At 45.3% G+C, this 19,854-nt stretch overlaps 1 protein-coding gene across 1 annotated transcript in view; it reads left to right on the top strand.

Moving 5' to 3' along the window:
* Positions 1 to 10,079: 10,079 nt before the first annotated feature.
* The window catches only part of LOC112241326 (insulin receptor substrate 2), a 22,950-nt gene continuing 13,175 nt past the window's right edge, over positions 10,080 to 19,854 (top strand). Inside the window, exon 1 of the mRNA XM_024409448.2 lies at positions 10,080 to 13,709. Coding sequence (XP_024265216.1) covers positions 10,376 to 13,709 — 3,334 coding nt within the window. The 5' untranslated portion in view covers positions 10,080 to 10,375. The remainder of the gene's footprint in view (positions 13,710 to 19,854) is intronic.

Genomic DNA, 19,854 nt, shown 5'->3' with positions numbered 1-19,854 from the left:
AGGTAAGTAGTGGGTCGGTAGGAGAGGGGACTCTTTACATTTTATTTTCTTTGCTTTGGTTCCATCCAGCCTGTTTTCCCTACATTACCGTGTGAAGGAAATAAATTCCCTGTAAACAGTAATGAGATGAGATTCACCTTTTCTCTGGTCAATTCTTAAGAAGTCACAAGACAAACACACACTAATGGCCACAAGTTGGAGACATACAGGGTGGCTTCTCTCTGTGGTTTTGTTGATCCCCACATCATCTCTGGTTAGTGACCTAACAGAGGAGTGAGTAGATATTTGGCTGAAAGTCTGAGTGACGCTGGTTAGCTGAACTGGAGATTATTGTCCCCTACGCCGCTGGACTTGTCATAAGTAGCCTTGCACAAGCCGAAAAGGCTCATCGGGCAAGAGCCTATTTCTGTAGAGTAAGGCAGCTTAATTTACAAGCACACCCCCTGGACATTAATCTATCTTCTTAATTCTGAGTGTCAAGCAGAGACCCATCAGGTCCTATTTTTACAGTCTTTGGTATCACTCGGCCAGGAATTGAACTCACAACCTTCCAATATCAGGAAGAACACTCTAACCACAAGGCCACTGAGTTGTCATTGTGTTAAGCTACTGTGAAGTCCTATGCTAACCCTGAAAACAAACACTGATCTGTATGGCTAAACTCCTGAACATGACACTTCAGGAAAAACACCATAATATGGTGGGGGACAGCTCATGAAAATAAATAACAGGATCACAATCAGATCGACAACAGGATCACAATCAGATCGACAGCATGAAAAAAATATGCATCAGACACCCCATGACTCAGGATATAATCTGTTTTGCAGCTGACAAAGATGAGGATTGTGTGAGGGGTGACGACTGGTGTTTTGGGTGCGTAGAGGGTGGTTACAAATGCGGCAATAGGCTGCTGTTCATTTGAGGCAGGGGGCTTGTGTTGGAATGAGAGGAGTAAGTCTGATCCCCCATGGCCCCCTCTAGCCCCGACCCTAATCTTATCTCATCACACAGGATCAACTAATCTGCTTTATGACAGATTATGAAACCAATCGTAATCAGCAGTGTAGTGACGATACTGCAGGGGATGGAGAGGCTGGGGACTGTGGGGTTGTGACTCAGCTATTGAAGTATACTGTAGGATCCAGTGGATGTGTATGTATTTGGGGTGAGGGGTGTTTGTGTGTGTGTGTGTACGATAGTGTTACCGTGGCCAGTATCCACAATGTGTCCCAGAGTAAGAAATTGGTCGTAAGTGCTGAGAATAGACATTTTACTCCTACTCTTATAGGTAAAAATAAAAGATATGCATGAAGCCTCTTTAGTCATAAGACTCCCACCTAGTCAACAGATATTTATAAGACCTTGTGAGCTATCCTAACCAGTTAAGTGTTACCAGCAGAAATACAATGAACAAAAATATAAACGTAACATGTAAAGTGTTGGTCCCATGTTAAATGAGCTGAAATAAAAGATCCCAGAAATGTTCCTTTTGCACAATAAATGTATTTCTCTCAAATTCTATGCACAAATGAGTTTACGTCCCTGTTAGTGAGCATTTCTCCAATGCCAAGATAATCATTTTACCTGACAGATGTGGCATATCAAAAAGCTGATTAAACAGCATGATAATTACACAGGGGCACCTTGTGCTGCAGACAAAAGACAACTCTAAAATGTGCAGTTTTGTCTCACAACACCACAGATGTCTTAAGTTTTGAGGGAGAGTGCAATTGACATGCTGATGGCAGGAATGGCCACTAAAGCTGATGCCAGGGAAATTATTGTTAATTTCTCTACCATAAGCCCGGCCTCCAACGCCGTTTTAGAGAATTTAGCAGTACATTCAACTGGCCTCAAAACCACAGCTCATCTGCGTGATCGTCATCCTCACCAGGGTCTTGACCTGACTGTAGTTCGGCATCATAACTTACTTCAGTGGGCAAATGCTCACCTTCGATGGCCACTGGCACGCTGTAGAAGTGTGCTCTTCACGGATGAATCCTGGTTTCAATTGTACCTGGCAGATGCGAGACAGCATGTATGGCGTCATGTGAGCGAGCAGTTTGCTGATGTCAACGTTGTGAACAGAGCGCTACATGGTGGCAGTGGGGTTATGGTATGGGCAGGTAAAAGCTATGGACAACGAACCCAAATGCATTTTATTGATGTCAATTTGAATGCACAGAGATACCGTGACGATAGGCCCATTGTCGTGCCATTCATCCGCAGCCATCACCTCATGTTTCAGCATGATAAATCATATCAAATCTAATGTTATTGGTCACATACACATGTTTAGCAGATGTTATTGCGGGTGTAGCAAAATGCTTGTGTTCCTAGCTCCAACAGTGCAGTAATATCTGACAATTCACAACAATACACACAGATCTATAAGTAAAAAAATGGAATTAAGAATAATGTAAATATTAGGATGAGCAATGTCGGAGTCCGGAGTATAAATATCTACAGTACCAGACAAAAGTTTGGACACCTACTCATTCAAGGGTTTTTCTTTGTTTTGACTATTTTCTATATTGTAGACTAGTGAAGACATCAAAACTATGAAATAACACATATGGAATTATGTAGTAACCAAAAAAAGTGTTAAACAAATCAAAATATATTTTGTATTTGAGATTCTTCAAATAGCCACCCTTTGCCTTGATGACAGCTTTGCACACTTTTGGCATTCTCTCAACCAGCTTCATGAGGTAGTCACCTGGAATTCACTTCAATTAACAGGTGTGCCTTGTTAAAAGTTAATTTGTGCAATTTATTTTCTTCTTAATCCGTTTGAGCCAATCAGTTGTGTTATGACAAGGCAGGGGTGAAATGCCCTTATTTTTCAAAATACCAAGTTCATATTACGGCAGGTCAAGAACAGCTCAAACAAACAAAGGGAAACGACAGTCCAGCATTACTTTAGGACATGAAGGTCAGTCGATGCAGAACATTTCAAGAACTTTGAAAGTTTCTTCAAGTGCAGTCGCAAAAACCATCAAGCGCTATGATGAAACTGGCTCTCATGAGGACCACCACAGGAAAGGAAGACACAGAGTTACCTCTGCTGCAGAGGATAAGTTTATTTGAGTTACCAGCCTCAGAAATCGACAATTAACTGCACCTCAGATTGCACCTCACAGAGTTCAATTAGCAGACACTTAATATCAAGTGTTCAGAGGAGACTGCGTGAATCAGGCCTTCATGATCGAATTGCTGTAAAGAAACCACTACTAAAGGACACCAATAAGAAGAGGAGAATTGCTTGGGCCAAGAAACACGAGCAATGGACATTAGACCAGTGGAAATCTGTCCTTTGGTCTGATGAGTCCAAATGAGAGATTTTTGGTTCCAACTGGCGTGTCTTTGTGAGATGCAGAGTAAGTGAATGGATGATCTCTGCATGTGTGGTTCCACCATGAAGCATGGAGGAGGTGGTGTGATGCTGTGGGGGTGCTTTGCTTGTGACACTGTGATTTATTTACAATTCAAGGCACACTTAACCAGCATGTCTACCACAGCATTCTACAGCGATACGCCATCCCATCTGGTTTGTGCTTAGTGGGTCTATCATTTGTTTTTCAACAGGACAATGACCTCGAGGCTGTGTAAGGGCTGTTTGACCAAGAAGGAGAGTGATGGAGTGCTGCATCAGATGACCTGGCCTCCACAATCACCTGAACTCAACCCAATTGAAATGGTTTGGTATGAGTTGGACCGCAGTGAAGGAAAATCAGCCAACAAGTGCTCATCATATCTGGGAACTGCTTTTCCAAGACTGTTGGAAAAGCATTCCAGATGAAGCTGGTTGAGAGAATGCCAAGAATGTGCAAAGCTGTCTTCAAGGCAAAGGGTGGCTACTTTCAAGAATCTAAGCCCTGAGCTTATTGATGCGCTTGGAGGGTTCTATGGTGTTCAAAGCTGAGCTGTTGTCAATGAATAGCATTCTTACATAGGTATTCCTCTTGTCCAGATGGGATAGGGCAGTGTGCAGTGCGATGGTGATTGCATTGTCTATGGATCTATTGGGGAGGTATGCAAATTGAAGTGGGTCTAGGGTGTCATGTAGGGTGGAGGTGATATGATCCTTAACTAGCCTCTCAAAGCACTTCATGATGACAAAATTGAGTACTTTGTGGAGATAGTAATTTAGTTCAGTTACCTTTGCTGTCTTGGGTAAAGGAACAATGGTGGACATCTTGAAGCAAGTGGGGACAGCAGACTGGGATTGGGAGAGATTGATTATGTCCGTAAACACTCCAGCCACCTGGTCTTCACATGCTCTGAGGACGCGGCTATTGATGCCGTCTTGGCCAGCAATTTTCCTAGGGTTAACATGCTTAAATGTTTTACTCACGTCGGCCTCGGAGAATGAAAGCCCACAGTCCTCGGGAGCGGCCCACGTCGGTGGCACTGTGTTATCCTCAATGGGGGCAAAGGTGTTTAGCTTGTCCGGGAGCAAGACGTCTGTGTCTGCGAGCAGGTTGTAGGATGAGCAATGGAAACGGGATGCACCTGAGCACAATTTAGAGTCTCATAGCAAAGGGTCTGAATACTAATGTAAATAAGGCATCTGTTTTTTTTTTATACATTTGAAAAAATGTCTAAAAACATGTCTTCATTTTGTCATCATGGGGTATTGTGTGCAGATTCTGGAGAATTTATTTTTGAATTCATTTTAGAATAAGAATAATGTGGAAAAAGAGAAGGGGTCTGAATACTTTCCAAATGCACTGTATCCTCAGAAGTGGTAGATCGTGTGAACGCCTCCTGAGTCGGACTAGAAGTCCACTCCAAATACCTCTTCTGTGCTGGCGGCGTCTTGGAGATGCCTATGGGATAAGATAAATTGCCTTGGAGGGCATGAACAAAGGATCCAATTTTGGAAAGTCGTGTTTCTGGCCGGAACACTGGTGAGTTACTGCCGCTCTGATATCCAAAAGGTATTTCCAGCTGTATGTAATAACATAAAAAACGTTTTGGGCTAATAATGTAAACATTTTAAAATACTGCAAAGTTGCTTTGGAGCTAAAAGCAGAGTTGCCATGTCTGTCGGCGCCATGTCGCAAGTATCCGTACACAATTCCTGGAAGCTGAAAATGTCCCAGTTCTTCCATGGCCTGTATACTCACCAGACATGTCACACATTGAGCATGTTTGAGATGCCCTAGATCAACGTGTACGCCAGTTCCCGCCAATATCCATCAACTTCGCACAGCTATTGAAGAGGAGTGGGACAACATTCCACAAGCCACAATCAACAGCCTGATCACCTCGATGAGAAGGAGATGTGTCACGCAGCATGAGGCAAATGGTGGTCACACCAGATACTGACTGGTTTTCTGATCCACGCCCATGTATATTTTTTTTAAGGTACTGTATCTGTTACCAACAGAAGCATATATGTATTCCCAGTCAACTCCATAGATTAGGGCCTAATGAATTTATTTCAATTGACTGATTTCCTTAAAATCTTTAAAATTGTTGCATGTTGTTTTTATATTTTTGTTCAGTATTACCTAAGAGGGTGGAGAAGACATGAAAGAGGAGCAGGGTGTGTACACGGCTCTGGACTGACGGCATTCAGGCAAGGAAGGCAATTTATGGGCCTATTACACACCTTATTGGAGTTTTAAGGACTCCTCATTTGCATTTTATACTGGAGGGGGTTTATGGGTAATGCAAATAGAGACCCCCCTTTTCCTCCTTGTTTCCCTCCTGAAGCCTACCCATCTTTCCATCTTCCCTTTCTCCCTCTCTCCTGATTAAGGTATCAAGCTCTTATTACATGCCTCATCTCCCATTCTGTTCCATCTCTATCTCTCTCTTCATCTATTTCTCTCTCTTCGCTCCACTCGCTCTCTCTTTGTTCATCAGAGGCACTCTCAATGTTATTGCCAGACTATCATTAAAATGTTTAGCCATTCTTACCATAGACTATCATTAAAATGTTATAGCCATTCTTACCATAGACTATCATTAAAATGTTATAGCAATCCACTCTGTGTTACAATCACCCTGACATTCCTGTAGATCACGAGCATTCTGTATGCTACAGCCTTACATACTCCTCTATAATGACATAGGTAAACAGGGAGGGGTTTGGTAGGGGGTAGTTATATAACAGGGTGCTGCAGTAGTATAATGGCTGTTAGTTCTGGGTGCTAGAGTTAACCGACCAGGTAGAGGAGATACCAGATGGTCGCCAGTCTTCCCTGGTCGTCTCCTTCACGTCCACATGGTCTAAAGATGAATATGCTAAATCCTCAACCTATTAAAATCCTATTCAACATATCAGCACTCCCGCGCTTCATAAATGAATAATGTTATAGTAAAGCGTCTTAGGGCCTCTTTAAATACACTACTTTGACAACACAAACTAGGTCTAAGAGAGCGAGATACATGTGTAAAGAGACGGACCTAGATTCAAGTCTATCTTTAAGAGGTAGTGTGGAAGACATCTACACCAGATACCCCCCTCTGACTGGTACAGTTTAAAGACAATAGAGCCCCACAGTGGAAGTGTCATAATATCCGGGAAACAATCATGTTTCTACCATTCATTTTTCCCATAGGGGGTTTTAAACTCGCTTAAAATAAGGGCTGTTTCATGTCGGCTTACCCTGACGTTTTGATGACCGTGTAGATCTCTCTCGGACAAGATTTTTATCAATATATTACGCTCTATTTACTCACAGATTTGAAAATGCTAATTAGTATCAAAGTAGACATCGTGCAAAACTACAAATCCCTGCAAGCTCCTGCACGTCATCTCTAGCTGACACCTTTTCTAACAGCTATTGTGTCAATTTAAAACGTGGACAAGACAGTTCACAGAATTGTCCATTTAAATAAATGTACCTAATTTATTAATTACTACTTTTAGCTAACATTAGATCGTTAATTCAGAGATTCTTACATTTGCCTTGATTTGCCTGTATCATTCAGATCATCGTGGCTTTTGGGGTGGCAGGGAGGCCTAGTGGGTAGAGTGTTGGACTAGTAACTGAAAGGTTGCAAGTTCAAATCCCTGAGCTGACAAGGTACAAATCTGTCATTTTGCCCCTGAACAGGCAGTTAACCCACTGTTCCCAGGCTGTCATTGAAAATAAGAATTTGTTCTTAACTGATTTGCCTGGTTAAATAAAGGTAAAATGTTTTATTTTATTTATTTACATTAGCAGCTAATTTTCATTTTTGGTGGGTAAATACAGGTGAATATATTGATAAAAGTCACCTTGTCCTAGAGAGATTTATACGGTTATCAAAATATCATGGTTGTGTGAGGTGGTGAAGACTGCACCCAAATGAAATGTATCCTATCAGGCACTGACTCTCCCGTGCATTGATTGATTTGACCAATTCAACAGCTGTAGGGGACCTGAGGGAGAGAGCGGGTCAGGCTGATGTCATTTCATGATTTGATTCCATTTCCAGCGCGGCACTAGTCAAATCAGTGCTATTGTTGGCATAATTGACCTGTGCAGGGCACTGTGTAAATGACCTTGGTGCTGAGGACAGAGTTGACTGGCTGCTGAGCCAGCAGAAATGTCTTTAACAGGAATAAAGAAGAGTGGGGGAGTGACTTTCAGTGGTTTCATCTTCATGCCACTAACATAGGCCACTTATGTGGTGGGCGAACTGACTGTTAGTTCTTAGTTCATCTTAGTGGAAAGTGCATCATGGTTGGATATCTATGTTTGACTATCTGTCAGGGTCAGTCCATTTTCTTTTTAAACCACTACATGATGGCATTCCACATGAAAGATGTTAAAAATGATGTTATGTCATTTTCTAATTAAAGTGAGGATCATAATTGTAATAGGTGACTAAAGCCTCCCATCAGCTGTCACCCTCGACTCTCTATCGAACATCCATTCCAGGAAAATCTGCGTCACCGGCAGAATGTAGTAGCCTAGGCCTACCACCAAACAGAAAAACACGACCTTACATCACCTCGTCTGGCAGACAGACAGGGTGTTTTTCGCAACAGACCGCTTTCCCTCTAGTCTACGGGACAAGAATCAGGGATGAGGTGGCACGGGCAGGATTTTAGGTTCGGGCGGGAGCGTGATAGCCAGCTGGGCAGAGCGTTGTCTTCATCACTACGCACATCACCTGCCGCTGACGCACGAAGATTCAGGACCAATGACTCTGCGTCATTATAAAATAAAAATAAATAATATAACCATATTTGGGTCATGATTTTTCTGTTTTCTGTGTTGAGAGGTGCTCTCTCCGCTCTCCCTCCCCTTCCTGCGTGGAACGTAGGCTATCTGTGCTCAAATACGCAATAGAGGAAGCATCCAACGGGTCATCTCCCCTTTTGCTCAGTCTGTGAAGGCAAATATACTCTTGCAGTACTGTTGTAAGCCTGGGCGCAGTAAAAATAGGCCAGTGGGCGCGCGCCTTACGTAACAATCTACGGAGCGCACCGTGGGCTCTTGGTGCTTTCACGACAACTGGGAACTCTCTGACTTCCGAATTCTGTGCATTCAAATCAACTGGGAATTCTGACAAAAACGAGCTTCGACTGCAAAAAATCCAAGCTCTGAGCTCTAGAACGATGCCTGAGTTTCTTACTTTGATATCCGAGTTGGATGACAGTTCAAACCACATTTTCCCAGTCCAAGCTCGTTTTTTCCGAGTTCACAGTTGTCTTAAACTCACTGAAGTCGGAGATTTCCGAGTACCGAGTTCCCAGTTGTTTTGAACGCGGCATTTCTCTCACACGGTTGTTTACAATTTCACTGTTTAATGACTCTTCTGTTGCCAAATTCGGTAAGAGAGGAAAAGAGGGAGAGGGCTCTCTGCCCATCATGGCGCAGGCATGAATGTAGGGTATTATCAGGGGACATAGGGGCAATATCGAGTGTTGCCTGCGTCAGAGGCTCTCCCGCTCTCCCTCCCAGCCTAGCTGTGTCACAGAGCCGCAGTCTCGTGATGCTTGTTTACTTCTGAAGTAGGAGGGCAGAGGCTGGGTACAGACTGGGAACAGTCACGCACCCTCCTCTCGCATGCGCCTCATCACGTTGTAAATCGCAGTTGATGCCAATTGCCGTTCGGAGCATCGATAATCCATTGTAGAATCTACTAGATCATGCATCATGCCGTGTTTTTATAATGGTGCTATAACTTGTGTAAAAAATTAATACGAATGCAAATAGACCTAATTCTTTACATCATCAAGGCTTGTAATTACATGCCTATTATAGCATTGTTATTTATTGACAGCACTAACTTATCATAATAAAATAACATCTAAGTATAACATAGGCGTACATTCACTCAAACTTATATCAGTTTATCCACTCTGAAACCAGTGACGAATACAATTGAGCTTTCCCTCCATAATTATTATTGCGCACTAACCAAACACAAGACATCATCAATGCTATACTGCGCACAAACCTAATAAATACAACAATACTTAACCCAAATAGCCACCAGGGTCTGTGATACGCCTCGTCATAAATCATTTGATAATAGACTACATAGCCTGAGTTGCTCTGCAAGAAGAGGATACACGTACGCATTTAATATGCATACAGGCCTAGTAAATGCACCACTGGCTACAGATATGATCGGGCGAATGGTGCATTCATATGCTAGTCGGAACTAGGATACCCTGACATTTCCGACTTGCTAACTGGTTGAACGCGGCACGAGTATAACTACAAAGAGTTAGCAAATCGGACATTCCGACCAGCACATGAACAGCATCAACAGTTCCCAGATTGAGTCGCAAGAGGTCAGGAGTGAGTGCATTGTTACAACAGTGTACATAGCCAGTAATATGACATTTTAAATGTCAATATTATTTTACAACTTTTGTGAGTGTAATATGTACGTTTTTTAAATGGTTTATTTCCCTTGTTTATTTCCTATTCGTTTATTATCTATTTCACTTGCTTTGGCAATGTAAAAATATGTTTCCCATGCCAATAAAGCCCATTGAATTGAATGTAATTGAGTGGGAGGGCTTTCTAACGTCTGACGAAGTCTTTTCACTATCATGCAGCCCTCTCCACCACCAATGAGCCCAATAAGTAGGCGGATTTGCAGGTACGCCCCGTCGGCTTGCAGCGACCCAGTGTCAGTGTGTGAATTTTTCTCCTCCCCTTCTCTTTTTTTGTAACCAAAGCTGGATGTGTAGAACGTCACATATTGTTTCCCTCTTCACTCCGGTCACTTTAGCGATATGGGTTATTTACTGTTAAACAGCTACAGACGCCGAACGCACAGCCGGCGCTTGGAGTGATAGTGTCTCTGAGAGATACGGACTATACAGAGTTTCTCTCCAGGCTTCGGTAAGTGAGGATATAACAACAGGTCAACGAAAGTGAGATCTGTTTTTTTAAAGGACGATAGAATGGCGAGTCCTCCAAATACTGGGGGAGAACACTTGTTATCCAACGCGAACATTAGTAACACCAAGATTAAGAAATGTGGATACCTCAAGAAGCAGAAGCACGGACACAAGCGCTTCTTCGTTCTGAAGGAACCGGGCGAGGGCTTCCCTGCCCGGCTGGAGTACTACGAGAGCGAGAAGAAATGGAAAAACAAGTCAGCGGCAAAGAGGGTTATACCTCTTGACTGCTGCCTCAATATCAACAAGAGAGCTGACGCCAAACACAAACACCTTATCGCCCTCTATACCAAGGACGAATATTTTGCCGTGGCGGCAGATAATGAAAAAGAGCAGGAGAATTGGTACCGAGTCTTAACGGATTTAATGAGCGAGGGGAAAGTGTACTCCGACGGCTCCGCTTCCAATTCCGCGTCTTCGCTGGTGGGGTTTGATGAGGCGAACTACGGGATGATTACGCCGGTAAATGCCGCGTATAAGGAGGTATGGCAAGTGAACCTGAAATCCAAAGGGCTGGGGCAGAGCCGGAATCTGACCGGGGTGTACAGACTGTGTTTATCCAGCCGGACTATCAGCTTTGTAAAGCTCAACTCGGATGTCGCGTCCGTCAGTTTACAGCTGATGAACATTCGGAGATGCGGGCACTCCGAGAGCTTTTTCTTCATCGAGGTCGGACGGTCAGCAGCCACGGGACCAGGCGAGCTGTGGATGCAGGCTGACGACTCAGTGGTGGCGCAAAACATCCACGAGACTATATTGGAGGCCATGAAAGCCATGAAGGAGCTGTCAGAGTTTCGGCCGCGCAGCAAGAGCCAGTCTTCAGGCACTAACCCCATCTCCGTGCCGACCCGGCGGCACCTCAACAACCTTCCTCCAAGCCAGACCGGGCTCCAGCGGCGGTCGCGCACTGACAGCATGGCCACAACTTCCCCGGTTAATAAATTTACCTCCTGCCGGATACGCACTGCCAGCGAGGGAGAAGGCACCATGGTGCGCCCCATGTCTGTGAACGGGAGTCCCCTCAGCCCCGGTATTCAACCGAACCTATTAGGGAGATCAAACACCATTACAGCCCGGCCCAGCAGGACATTTGAATCCTCTTCCCTCCAGCACAGTAAGTCCATGTCCATGCCTCTGTCTCACTCTCCACCCACAGCCACCCCCAGCCCTGTCAGCCTGTCCTCCTGCTCGGAGAGCAGTGCTCCTTGCCCCTCCAGCTGCAGTGCCTCGGTCTCCCCCAGTGATGGGGGCTTCATCTCCTGTGATGATTATGGCTCCAGCCCTGCAGGCCTGCACCTCACCCTCCGCAGTAACACCCCAGAGTCCCTGAGGGAAGACACACCCCCTTCCCGGGAAGGCAGCAACCTGCACGGCTACATGGTGATGGAAAGACAGAACGGTTACCGTCGGTTACCAGAGCTGGACAAGGCATACCGGAAACGCACATACTCCCTCACCACCCCGCGCCAGCACAGGGCACCGCCCCAGGTCTCCTCTGCCTCATTGGACGAATACACGCTCATGAGGGCCACCTACACCAGTGGTTGCCAATCGGGTCGCAGCTCTCACATGGCTTCCCCAAAAGTGACCTATCCCGAGGACTATGGCGATGTCCAGATAGGCTCCAACGGTCACCTAGGCGACAGTGGCTACATGCCCATGACTCCAGGTGTGGCCCCTCAGACAGCGGGGGTCAAAGGTAATGCTTACATGCCCATGAGCCCCATGTGTGTGTCGGCCCCAAAGCAGATCATCAACCCCCGCTCTCACCCCTCTCCAGCTGGGATGGGTCCCCATACAGATTCCCCTGGCAGTGTGTCTCTGGAGGACAGCGGCTACATGAGGATGTTCTACGGGGCCAAGATGTCTGTGGACAGCTCAGATGAGAAACTCACCAATGGGGAGTACCTCAACATGTCCCCTGTGGACCCTCTGGTGTCCTTCACCCCCTCAGACTACTTCCTCACAGACACTACCCCCCAGCCTCACCCTCACCACAGACAGCCTTACTCCATCAGTTCCCTGCCCCGCTCTCTCAAAGCCCAGCCCCAGAGGAACGGTGTCACAGACACAGACCAGTACGTGGTGATGAGTCTACAGAGGCAGAGGATAGAAGAGGAGTCCAACTACTGTCCCATCTCACCAGTCTCCATTGGTACGCCCCCCACCAACACCCTCTCCTCAGCCCCCTTGATCCTCAGAGCCGGCAGGGTGACCCAGGAGGGGGGTCTGGTCCACAGGGGGAGGGTGAGTCGACCTACCCGGCTCGCCCTTGACTCTCTGAGGACACTGCCCTGTATGAGCGAACACCCTCTCCCCTCTGAGCCCAGGAGTCCCGGGGAGTACATCAACATAGACTTTGGCAACGCCACACGATACCCGCCTGTCTCTACCACGACTGAAAGCTCTGCTTCATCGCTGGGCTCGGTGGACGGGCCGGCGAGGAGTTCCCCGCCACTCTCCGAATACGTCAACATCAACATCAGCTCATGCTCTTCCAAACACAGGGATTCCCATTCTTCAATAGGGTGCATGGAGCCGAGTCCTGTGCTCCTCGTGTGTCCCAGCCAGCCTCACAGAGAGGATCCGAGGGAGAGAGAGGAGGAGTACCAGAGGGAGAGAGAGGAGGAGAGAGTCGTAGTGGAATATCCTCTCCAAAAGCATGTGAGCCCTGTGTGCCCGGTTGGAGCTGTAAAAGACGACTACACTGAGATGACCTTCAGTCCTACCAACCCCTCTGCCACTCTCCCTGCCTCTCTGTGCCCCTCTGACTCCTCCACCCCCCTGCCTACCAGCCCCTCGTCCTGCATCCAGAGACTCACCCTGGGGGGAGAGGGCGTAGTGGTGGTCCCCCCTGCCCCTGTGGAGTCCTTCCTCCTGGGGGGTCCCTCCACCCCACCCGTCAACCCAGACAGGGGGGCTAAGGTGATCCGGGCTGACCCCCAGGGTCGCAGGCGCCACAGCTCCGAGACCTTCTCCTCCACAACCACAGTAACGCCAGTGTCTCCATCGTTCGCCCACGATGCCAACAAGCGGCACAGCTCGGCGTCGGTGGAAAACGTGTCGCGGCTGGTCCGGAGCTCGGAGGGCTCAGACGAGGAGTATGGGAACAGCAACAGCCCCATGTGCCGGGAGACGTCGGCAGGCTACCAAAACGGACTCAACTACATTGCCTTAAACCTGATGGAAGGGAGCCTGGGGGGTTGCACCAGTCTGGGGGGCTGTGAGGGACTGCTGAGGTTCAAGGCAGCGTGTGGATGCAAGGGGGGCATGAACGGTTTCAACGCCAGCCCCTATGCCACCATGGGCTTCAAGGAGACTGCAACAGCAGTGAAAGGTGAGCCTCTGACGATTATGTGTGTGCCTTTGCATGCTTATCATGAGCCCATTCATTCATACATGGCATAGAAATAGAATGAATAGAAAGGATGTCTCCATTTAAGTCAATGATCGCATAATGGCTGGACTAGACATTTTGAGTGTAGCCATGCCAGGAAGTAGAAGCAGGAATCTTACCCTTCAATGTGTGCTGTGATTAATTGAGTCAATTCAACTGACATTATGAAAAATACATTCCATTGCATGAGCCACATCAAAGTGTTTAGTGTTTATGTTTGTTATTGCAAGTCCGTGTAAACAAATGTATTTGGTGTATACTTCTTATAGTGAAACTACTTACTTCAACATAGATATTATTTATTTCTCTAAACATGATCTATTAAACATGGCGGCTGAAATGATACCTGACGGTGCAAGTTGGAGCACCATGAGAAGTGTAGCGTATTAGTCCTGTTATGCAGCTTATCCAGAGCAAATCAACTGTGATATTTGGAGTAGCCCGTCACACACATTCAGTACATCATTAAGGCCAAGGCTGCGGGAAATACGCGTGGTTTCGTCATGCAAATGATTGAATTCTGGATCAATGTGTGCGCTTGAGTCCCAGCCAGCGTTTCCTGTGACGCAGTTATTTATCTGGACCAGACTACGCTAGTGCAAATGTACAGAGACAGGAGAAAATATCCTAACGCGTTGCTTCAATGATGCTAAATATTTTTTTGCTCAGCATGCCAGAACAATCCAGAAGGAATATATCGGCTAGGTGGTTTCTTCTTTTATGTAACACAGTTATATGTGCTCAGAGGATTAGGATACGAGTCAGCAAATATAGTGGAAAGTAGGCTCAAACTGATTCTGTTCAAAATGATCACAGAAAATACATCGATTCAGCGGACAATTCACCTACCAAATCACACTTCAACCCCGTCCGTAACTATTGAGGTTGGGGAAACCAAAACATTACCTTTCACCTCGTTCCTGGCTTATGTCTACTGTAGTATCAGTAGCCTGCTATACAACAGTAAATAACACACTCCCCATATATTTGGTTTGGACATTGATGGTGAAATATACATTACTTGTAGGCCTATAAGCAGCGGTTACACAATGTTGTGATCTGCAATGCCCTGGTAAAGAGAGTGCTCTCTTTCTCCTTTCCTCATCTACTTTCTCTCTTCCTCTGTCTCCCTCTCTGGCTGTAAACAGAAGGGCCGGGTGTAGTCAGTGCACTGGCTCCCCCAGAAAAACAAGTGAGTCAGTTGTTTATCACTTGTCAGGTATTGGGTTTTATGTTATGAATGCAGTGTTCAAAGGCTGCTGGGAGATGTGAATTTTCACTTGTTTTTCTAACCTACTGGGGGGATTGCAGATCACGTTGTTGTTTTACCGTGAGGAACTTTACAAAACAGACTAACACACACACTGCACCTGCTCCCAAGGGGATAAAAACCTATGCACTGATTGGCCAAACATACTCAATCAAAGGTGTGTGTTAAGAAGTATTATGCCAGTGTATTGACTTATGTTTGTGTAATAAGGGATTTCATGTGTGTTTGAGCATGACTGGGGTTGCAACATTCTGGGAACTTTCAATAAATTCCCTGGTTTTCTCTGAAATAGTGGTTGGAGTATTCCCAAAATCAGGAGGAATAAGCACGAAAATCCGGAATCCTCCTACTAGGATTTCTGGAAAATGTTGCAACCCTAAGCATGTCTGCTGACTGAGTTGTTTTGTAGACATAGCAGTCATTTCCACAAAGTTGAGCAGAAAGAAAGACCTGGCCCTAAGCTACAGAAGGAGAGGAGATGGGGGAGGAGGAATGGAGACAGAGGAGTGACATGTATTAGTTTGTTTTTCAAAATCAGGACAAAACAGACCACAGTGGGAGGGAGGGGGGTAAGAACAGAGGAGGGGAGACAACAAAGCAAGCGAGACGGAGCAGAGTTGATCCAGTACGAGTTGGCTGTGGCCGGTTATTGCTTGGTTATTTATGGCATTCCTGAAAAACAAATGATCAGCCGGAGAGAAAGAACAAAGTGTTTACCAAGAAATTACAGGCTTTTCCACATTCTTCCCTCAGCACCACAACGTGACTCGTAGTCAGCATTCCACATGCTCACATTCATTTGTGACTGGCTGGATTTGGAATGCAAATCATTTGAGGATGAATTGGCCTTTATATTTTGTGTGTGTGTGTGACAGCTGCTGTGTGTATCTATTTGTAGGTTACTCTGGCCTTGTGTTTGTGAGTTACTCTGGCCCTGCGTTTGTGGGTTACTCTGGCCCTGCGTTTGTGGGTTACTCTGGCCCTGCGTTTGTGGGTTACTCTGGCCCTGCGTTTGTGGGTTACTCTGGCCTTGTGTTTGTAGGTTACTCTGGCCTTGGGCTTGTGGGTTACTCTGGCCTTGTGCTTGTGGGTTACTCTGGCCTTGTGTTTGAAGGTTACTCTGGCCTTGTGTTTGTAGGTTACTCTGGCCTTGTGTTTGTAGGTTACTCTGGCCTTGTGTTTGTAGGCTACTCTGACCTTGTGTTTGTGGGTTACTCTGACCTTGTGTTTGTAGGTTACTCTGACCTTGTGTTTGTGGGTTACTCTGGCCTTGTGTTTGTAGGTTACTCTGGCCTTGTGTTTGTAGGTTACTCTGGCCTTGTGTTTGTAGGCTACTCTGACCTTGTGTTTGTAGGCTACTCTGACCTTGTGTTTGTGGGTTACTCTGGCCTTGTGTTTGTGGGTTACTCTGGACTTGTGTTTGTGGGTTACTCTGGACTTGTGTTTGTGGGTTACTCTGGACTTGTGTTTGTGGGTTACTCTGGACTTGTGTTTGTGGGTTACTCTGGACTTGTGTTTGTGGGTTACTCTGGACTTGTGTTTGTGGGTTACTCTGGACTTGTGTTTGTGGGTTACTCTGGACTTGTGTTTGTGGGTTACTCTGGACTTGTGTTTTTGTGAATTAGATATCAGTATTTGAGACTTAGTTTATTGGTTCATTGACTCATTGAGCTGATGGCCTGTCCAAAGCTAGTGTTTTTGGCATTGTTGTTGTTTTGGTTTGGGGGTAGGCATGCTCTCACTCAGATGGGAGAGGGAAGGGGGTGGGTCACTGAGTGGGTTGGGGGCTGTTTAAATTTCAAAGCATACCCCCATATGGCCCACTCCTGCACCTCACTCTGCCGCCCCGGGTCAGAAACGTAACCTTTGAACTGGCTCTGGGTGTGTGAGGGCCCTTGGGAATAGCAGAGAGGAAGGGAACGCTACAAGCAAACACCAGTTATCTGCAAACAGAATAAAAAACATGTATTCACCTCTCCTATGCTCTCTAGTCTATCTCTGTGTCTGAAACTCTCTGTGTTTTTCTCTGACACTCTTATCATTCCTCTCTCTCCTTTCTTCATGTTTTCCTCTTTTTTTATGAGAGCTCTCTCTTTTGGGCTGTCAGGTGTTTGATAGAGACACTCATTCTTTCCCTGTTTTTATTTGGGAGCTCTGACCTCGTCCCCCCCTTTTGTTTCCCTCTCTACCTCAGTGTGTGTGTTAGCAGATGGTGGGGGCCGGGGTCTTGCACCTGCCCCTCCCAGCAGTGCTCACTGGTTATCTGGCCCTTCAGAGGCAATGACTGAGCACCATCTGCGTGAGAGAGAGAGGCTGAAAACAAATCCAATTTTGATAAACTCCCATATCTATTGGGTGAAATACCACAGTGAGCAATCACAGCAGCAGGATTTGTGACCCGTTTCCACAAGAAAAGGGCAACCAGTGAAGAACAAACACCATTGTAAATACAACCCATATTTACATTTATTTATTTTCCCTTTTGTACTTTAACTGTTTGCACATCACTACAACACTGTATATAGACATACTATGACTTTTGAAAAGTCTTTATTCTTTTGGAACTTTTATAAGTGTAATGTTTATTTTTATTGTTTATTTCACTTTGTTTATTATCTATATCACTTGCTTTGGCAGTGTAAACTTATGCTTCCCATGCCAATAAAGCCCCTTGAATTGAAATTGAATTGAGACCAAATATCACTCTAACCCTCACTTTCACTCTTTCACTTACTCACTTTTTTCCCTTTCTCTATCTCTCTGTCCCTCCCTCTCTCTCTTTATTTCTCTCACTTTTTTCCCTTTCTCTATTTCTGTCCCTCTCTCTCTTTATTTCTCTCACTTTTTTCCCTTTCTCTATCTCTCTGTCCCTCCCTCTCTCTCTTTATTTCTCTCACTTTTTTCCCTTTCTCTATCTCTCTGTCCCTCCCTCTCTCTCTTTATTTCTCTCACTTTTTTCCCTTTCTCTATCTCTCTGTCCCTCCCTCTCTCTCTTTATTTCTCTCACTTTTTCTGGCATTAGTTTCTGTTTACTGTAAGTCATGTGATTAAGTCTCCTAGTCAGTTGGTCTCTGCCCTCCTTTCTCTCTCTACCCAGAGAGCCCTCTGTCTATAGCTCCTAGTTCCAGCTGAGGGCCTCTGGTTGGCTTTAATAAAATGCCATAGACGTTTGTTTAACAACTAATTAAACAATTAGTAAATTAGATAGCTAAATAGCCCCATTACAGGAATTCCTTGAATTGCCTCCTGTTTTATGGACTTCTTTGAGAAAAATAATTGCTTTCGAGAATTTTAACTGAATTTGTTACCTAAATGAACTTCACTGAAGTGGTGTGATTTTAGAGGATAGCATAGCTGTGCTGAAAAAGGCTGATTGACTTGTCAGCTGCTGTGTGTGGTTAATTATAGATCTATCCAATAATAATACCTAGACGTAGTGACGTATTTCTAATAACGTTTGTCTTCACCTGTCCTCACTACCCTGCCCTCTCTCTGTCTTTCACTCCTCTCTCACTTCAGCCCCCTCCCTCCCTCCCCTTCTCTGTGTGATACCCATAAACTAGGACGGGATGTTCCATGGTTAGATAAACTCTGTTAACGTTCCCTCCATTTAGCTGGGAGTTAAGGAGTATTACATTCTGTTCAGGATTAGACATTGTTGAGTATTTTGTTTTGTTTCGAGTTAGATTTAGTGGAAGGGAGAGCACACACACACAGGTTTCCCAAACACTGAGGTGAGTTGCAGTGAGGATCACTTAAGCCTCATTGAGCTCATGTTCTCCTGACTTCCCGGGAACAGGCTTCACTCCCTCCTCACCCATTCCTTCTTATCGCTCTCCATTTTTCTTTGGTTCACTCTCTTTTCTTCCCTCTTCCTCTCTCAAATTCAAAAATAAATGTTAACATGTTGTTTGTTAACACAACACTGTGCCCCCCCCCCAAAAAACTATTAGTCTGAATTATGCTACTGCTAGGAGAACCACAGACCTGTTGTCTGAGATATGCTATTGCTAGGATAACTACAGACCTGTTGTCTGAGATATGATACTGCTAGGAGAATTACAGACCTGTTGTCTGAGATATGATACTGCTAGGAGAATTACAGACCTGTTGTCTGAGATATGATACTGCTAGGAGAATTACAGACCTGTTGTCTGAGATATGCTACTGCTAGGAGAACCACAGACCTGTTGTCTGAGATATGATACTGTTAGGAGAATTACAGACCTGTTGTCTGAGATATGCTACTGCTAGGATAACTACAGACCTGTTGTCTGAGATATGATACTGCTAGGAGAATTACAGACCTGTTTTCTGAGATATTCTACTGCTAGGAGAATTACAGACCTGTTGTCTGAGATATGATACTGCTAGGAGAATTACAGGCCTGTTGTCTGAGATATTCTACTGCTAGGAGAATTACAGACCTGTTGTCTGAGATCTGATACTGCTAGGAGAATTACAGACCTGTTGTATAAGATTTGATACTGCTAGGAGAACCATAGACCTGTTGTCTGAGATATGATACTGCTAGGAGAACCACAGACCTGTTGTCTGAGATATGATACTGCTAGGAGAACCACAGACCTGTTGTCTGAGATATGATACTGCTAGGATAATTACAGACCTGTTGTCTGAGATATGATACTGCTAGGAGAACCACAGACCTGTTGTCTGAGATATGATACTGCTAGGATAATTACAGACCTGTTGTCTGAGATATCCTACTGCTAGGAGAATTACAGACCTGTTGTCTGAGATATGATACTGCTAGGAGAACCATAGACCTGTTGTCTGAGATATGCTACTGCTAGG

This window comes from Oncorhynchus tshawytscha, linkage group LG03 (genome assembly GCF_018296145.1).
Source record: "Oncorhynchus tshawytscha isolate Ot180627B linkage group LG03, Otsh_v2.0, whole genome shotgun sequence".
Lineage (NCBI taxonomy): Eukaryota > Metazoa > Chordata > Actinopteri > Salmoniformes > Salmonidae > Oncorhynchus > Oncorhynchus tshawytscha.
This window is presented reverse-complemented; position numbering and strand designations above follow the sequence as displayed.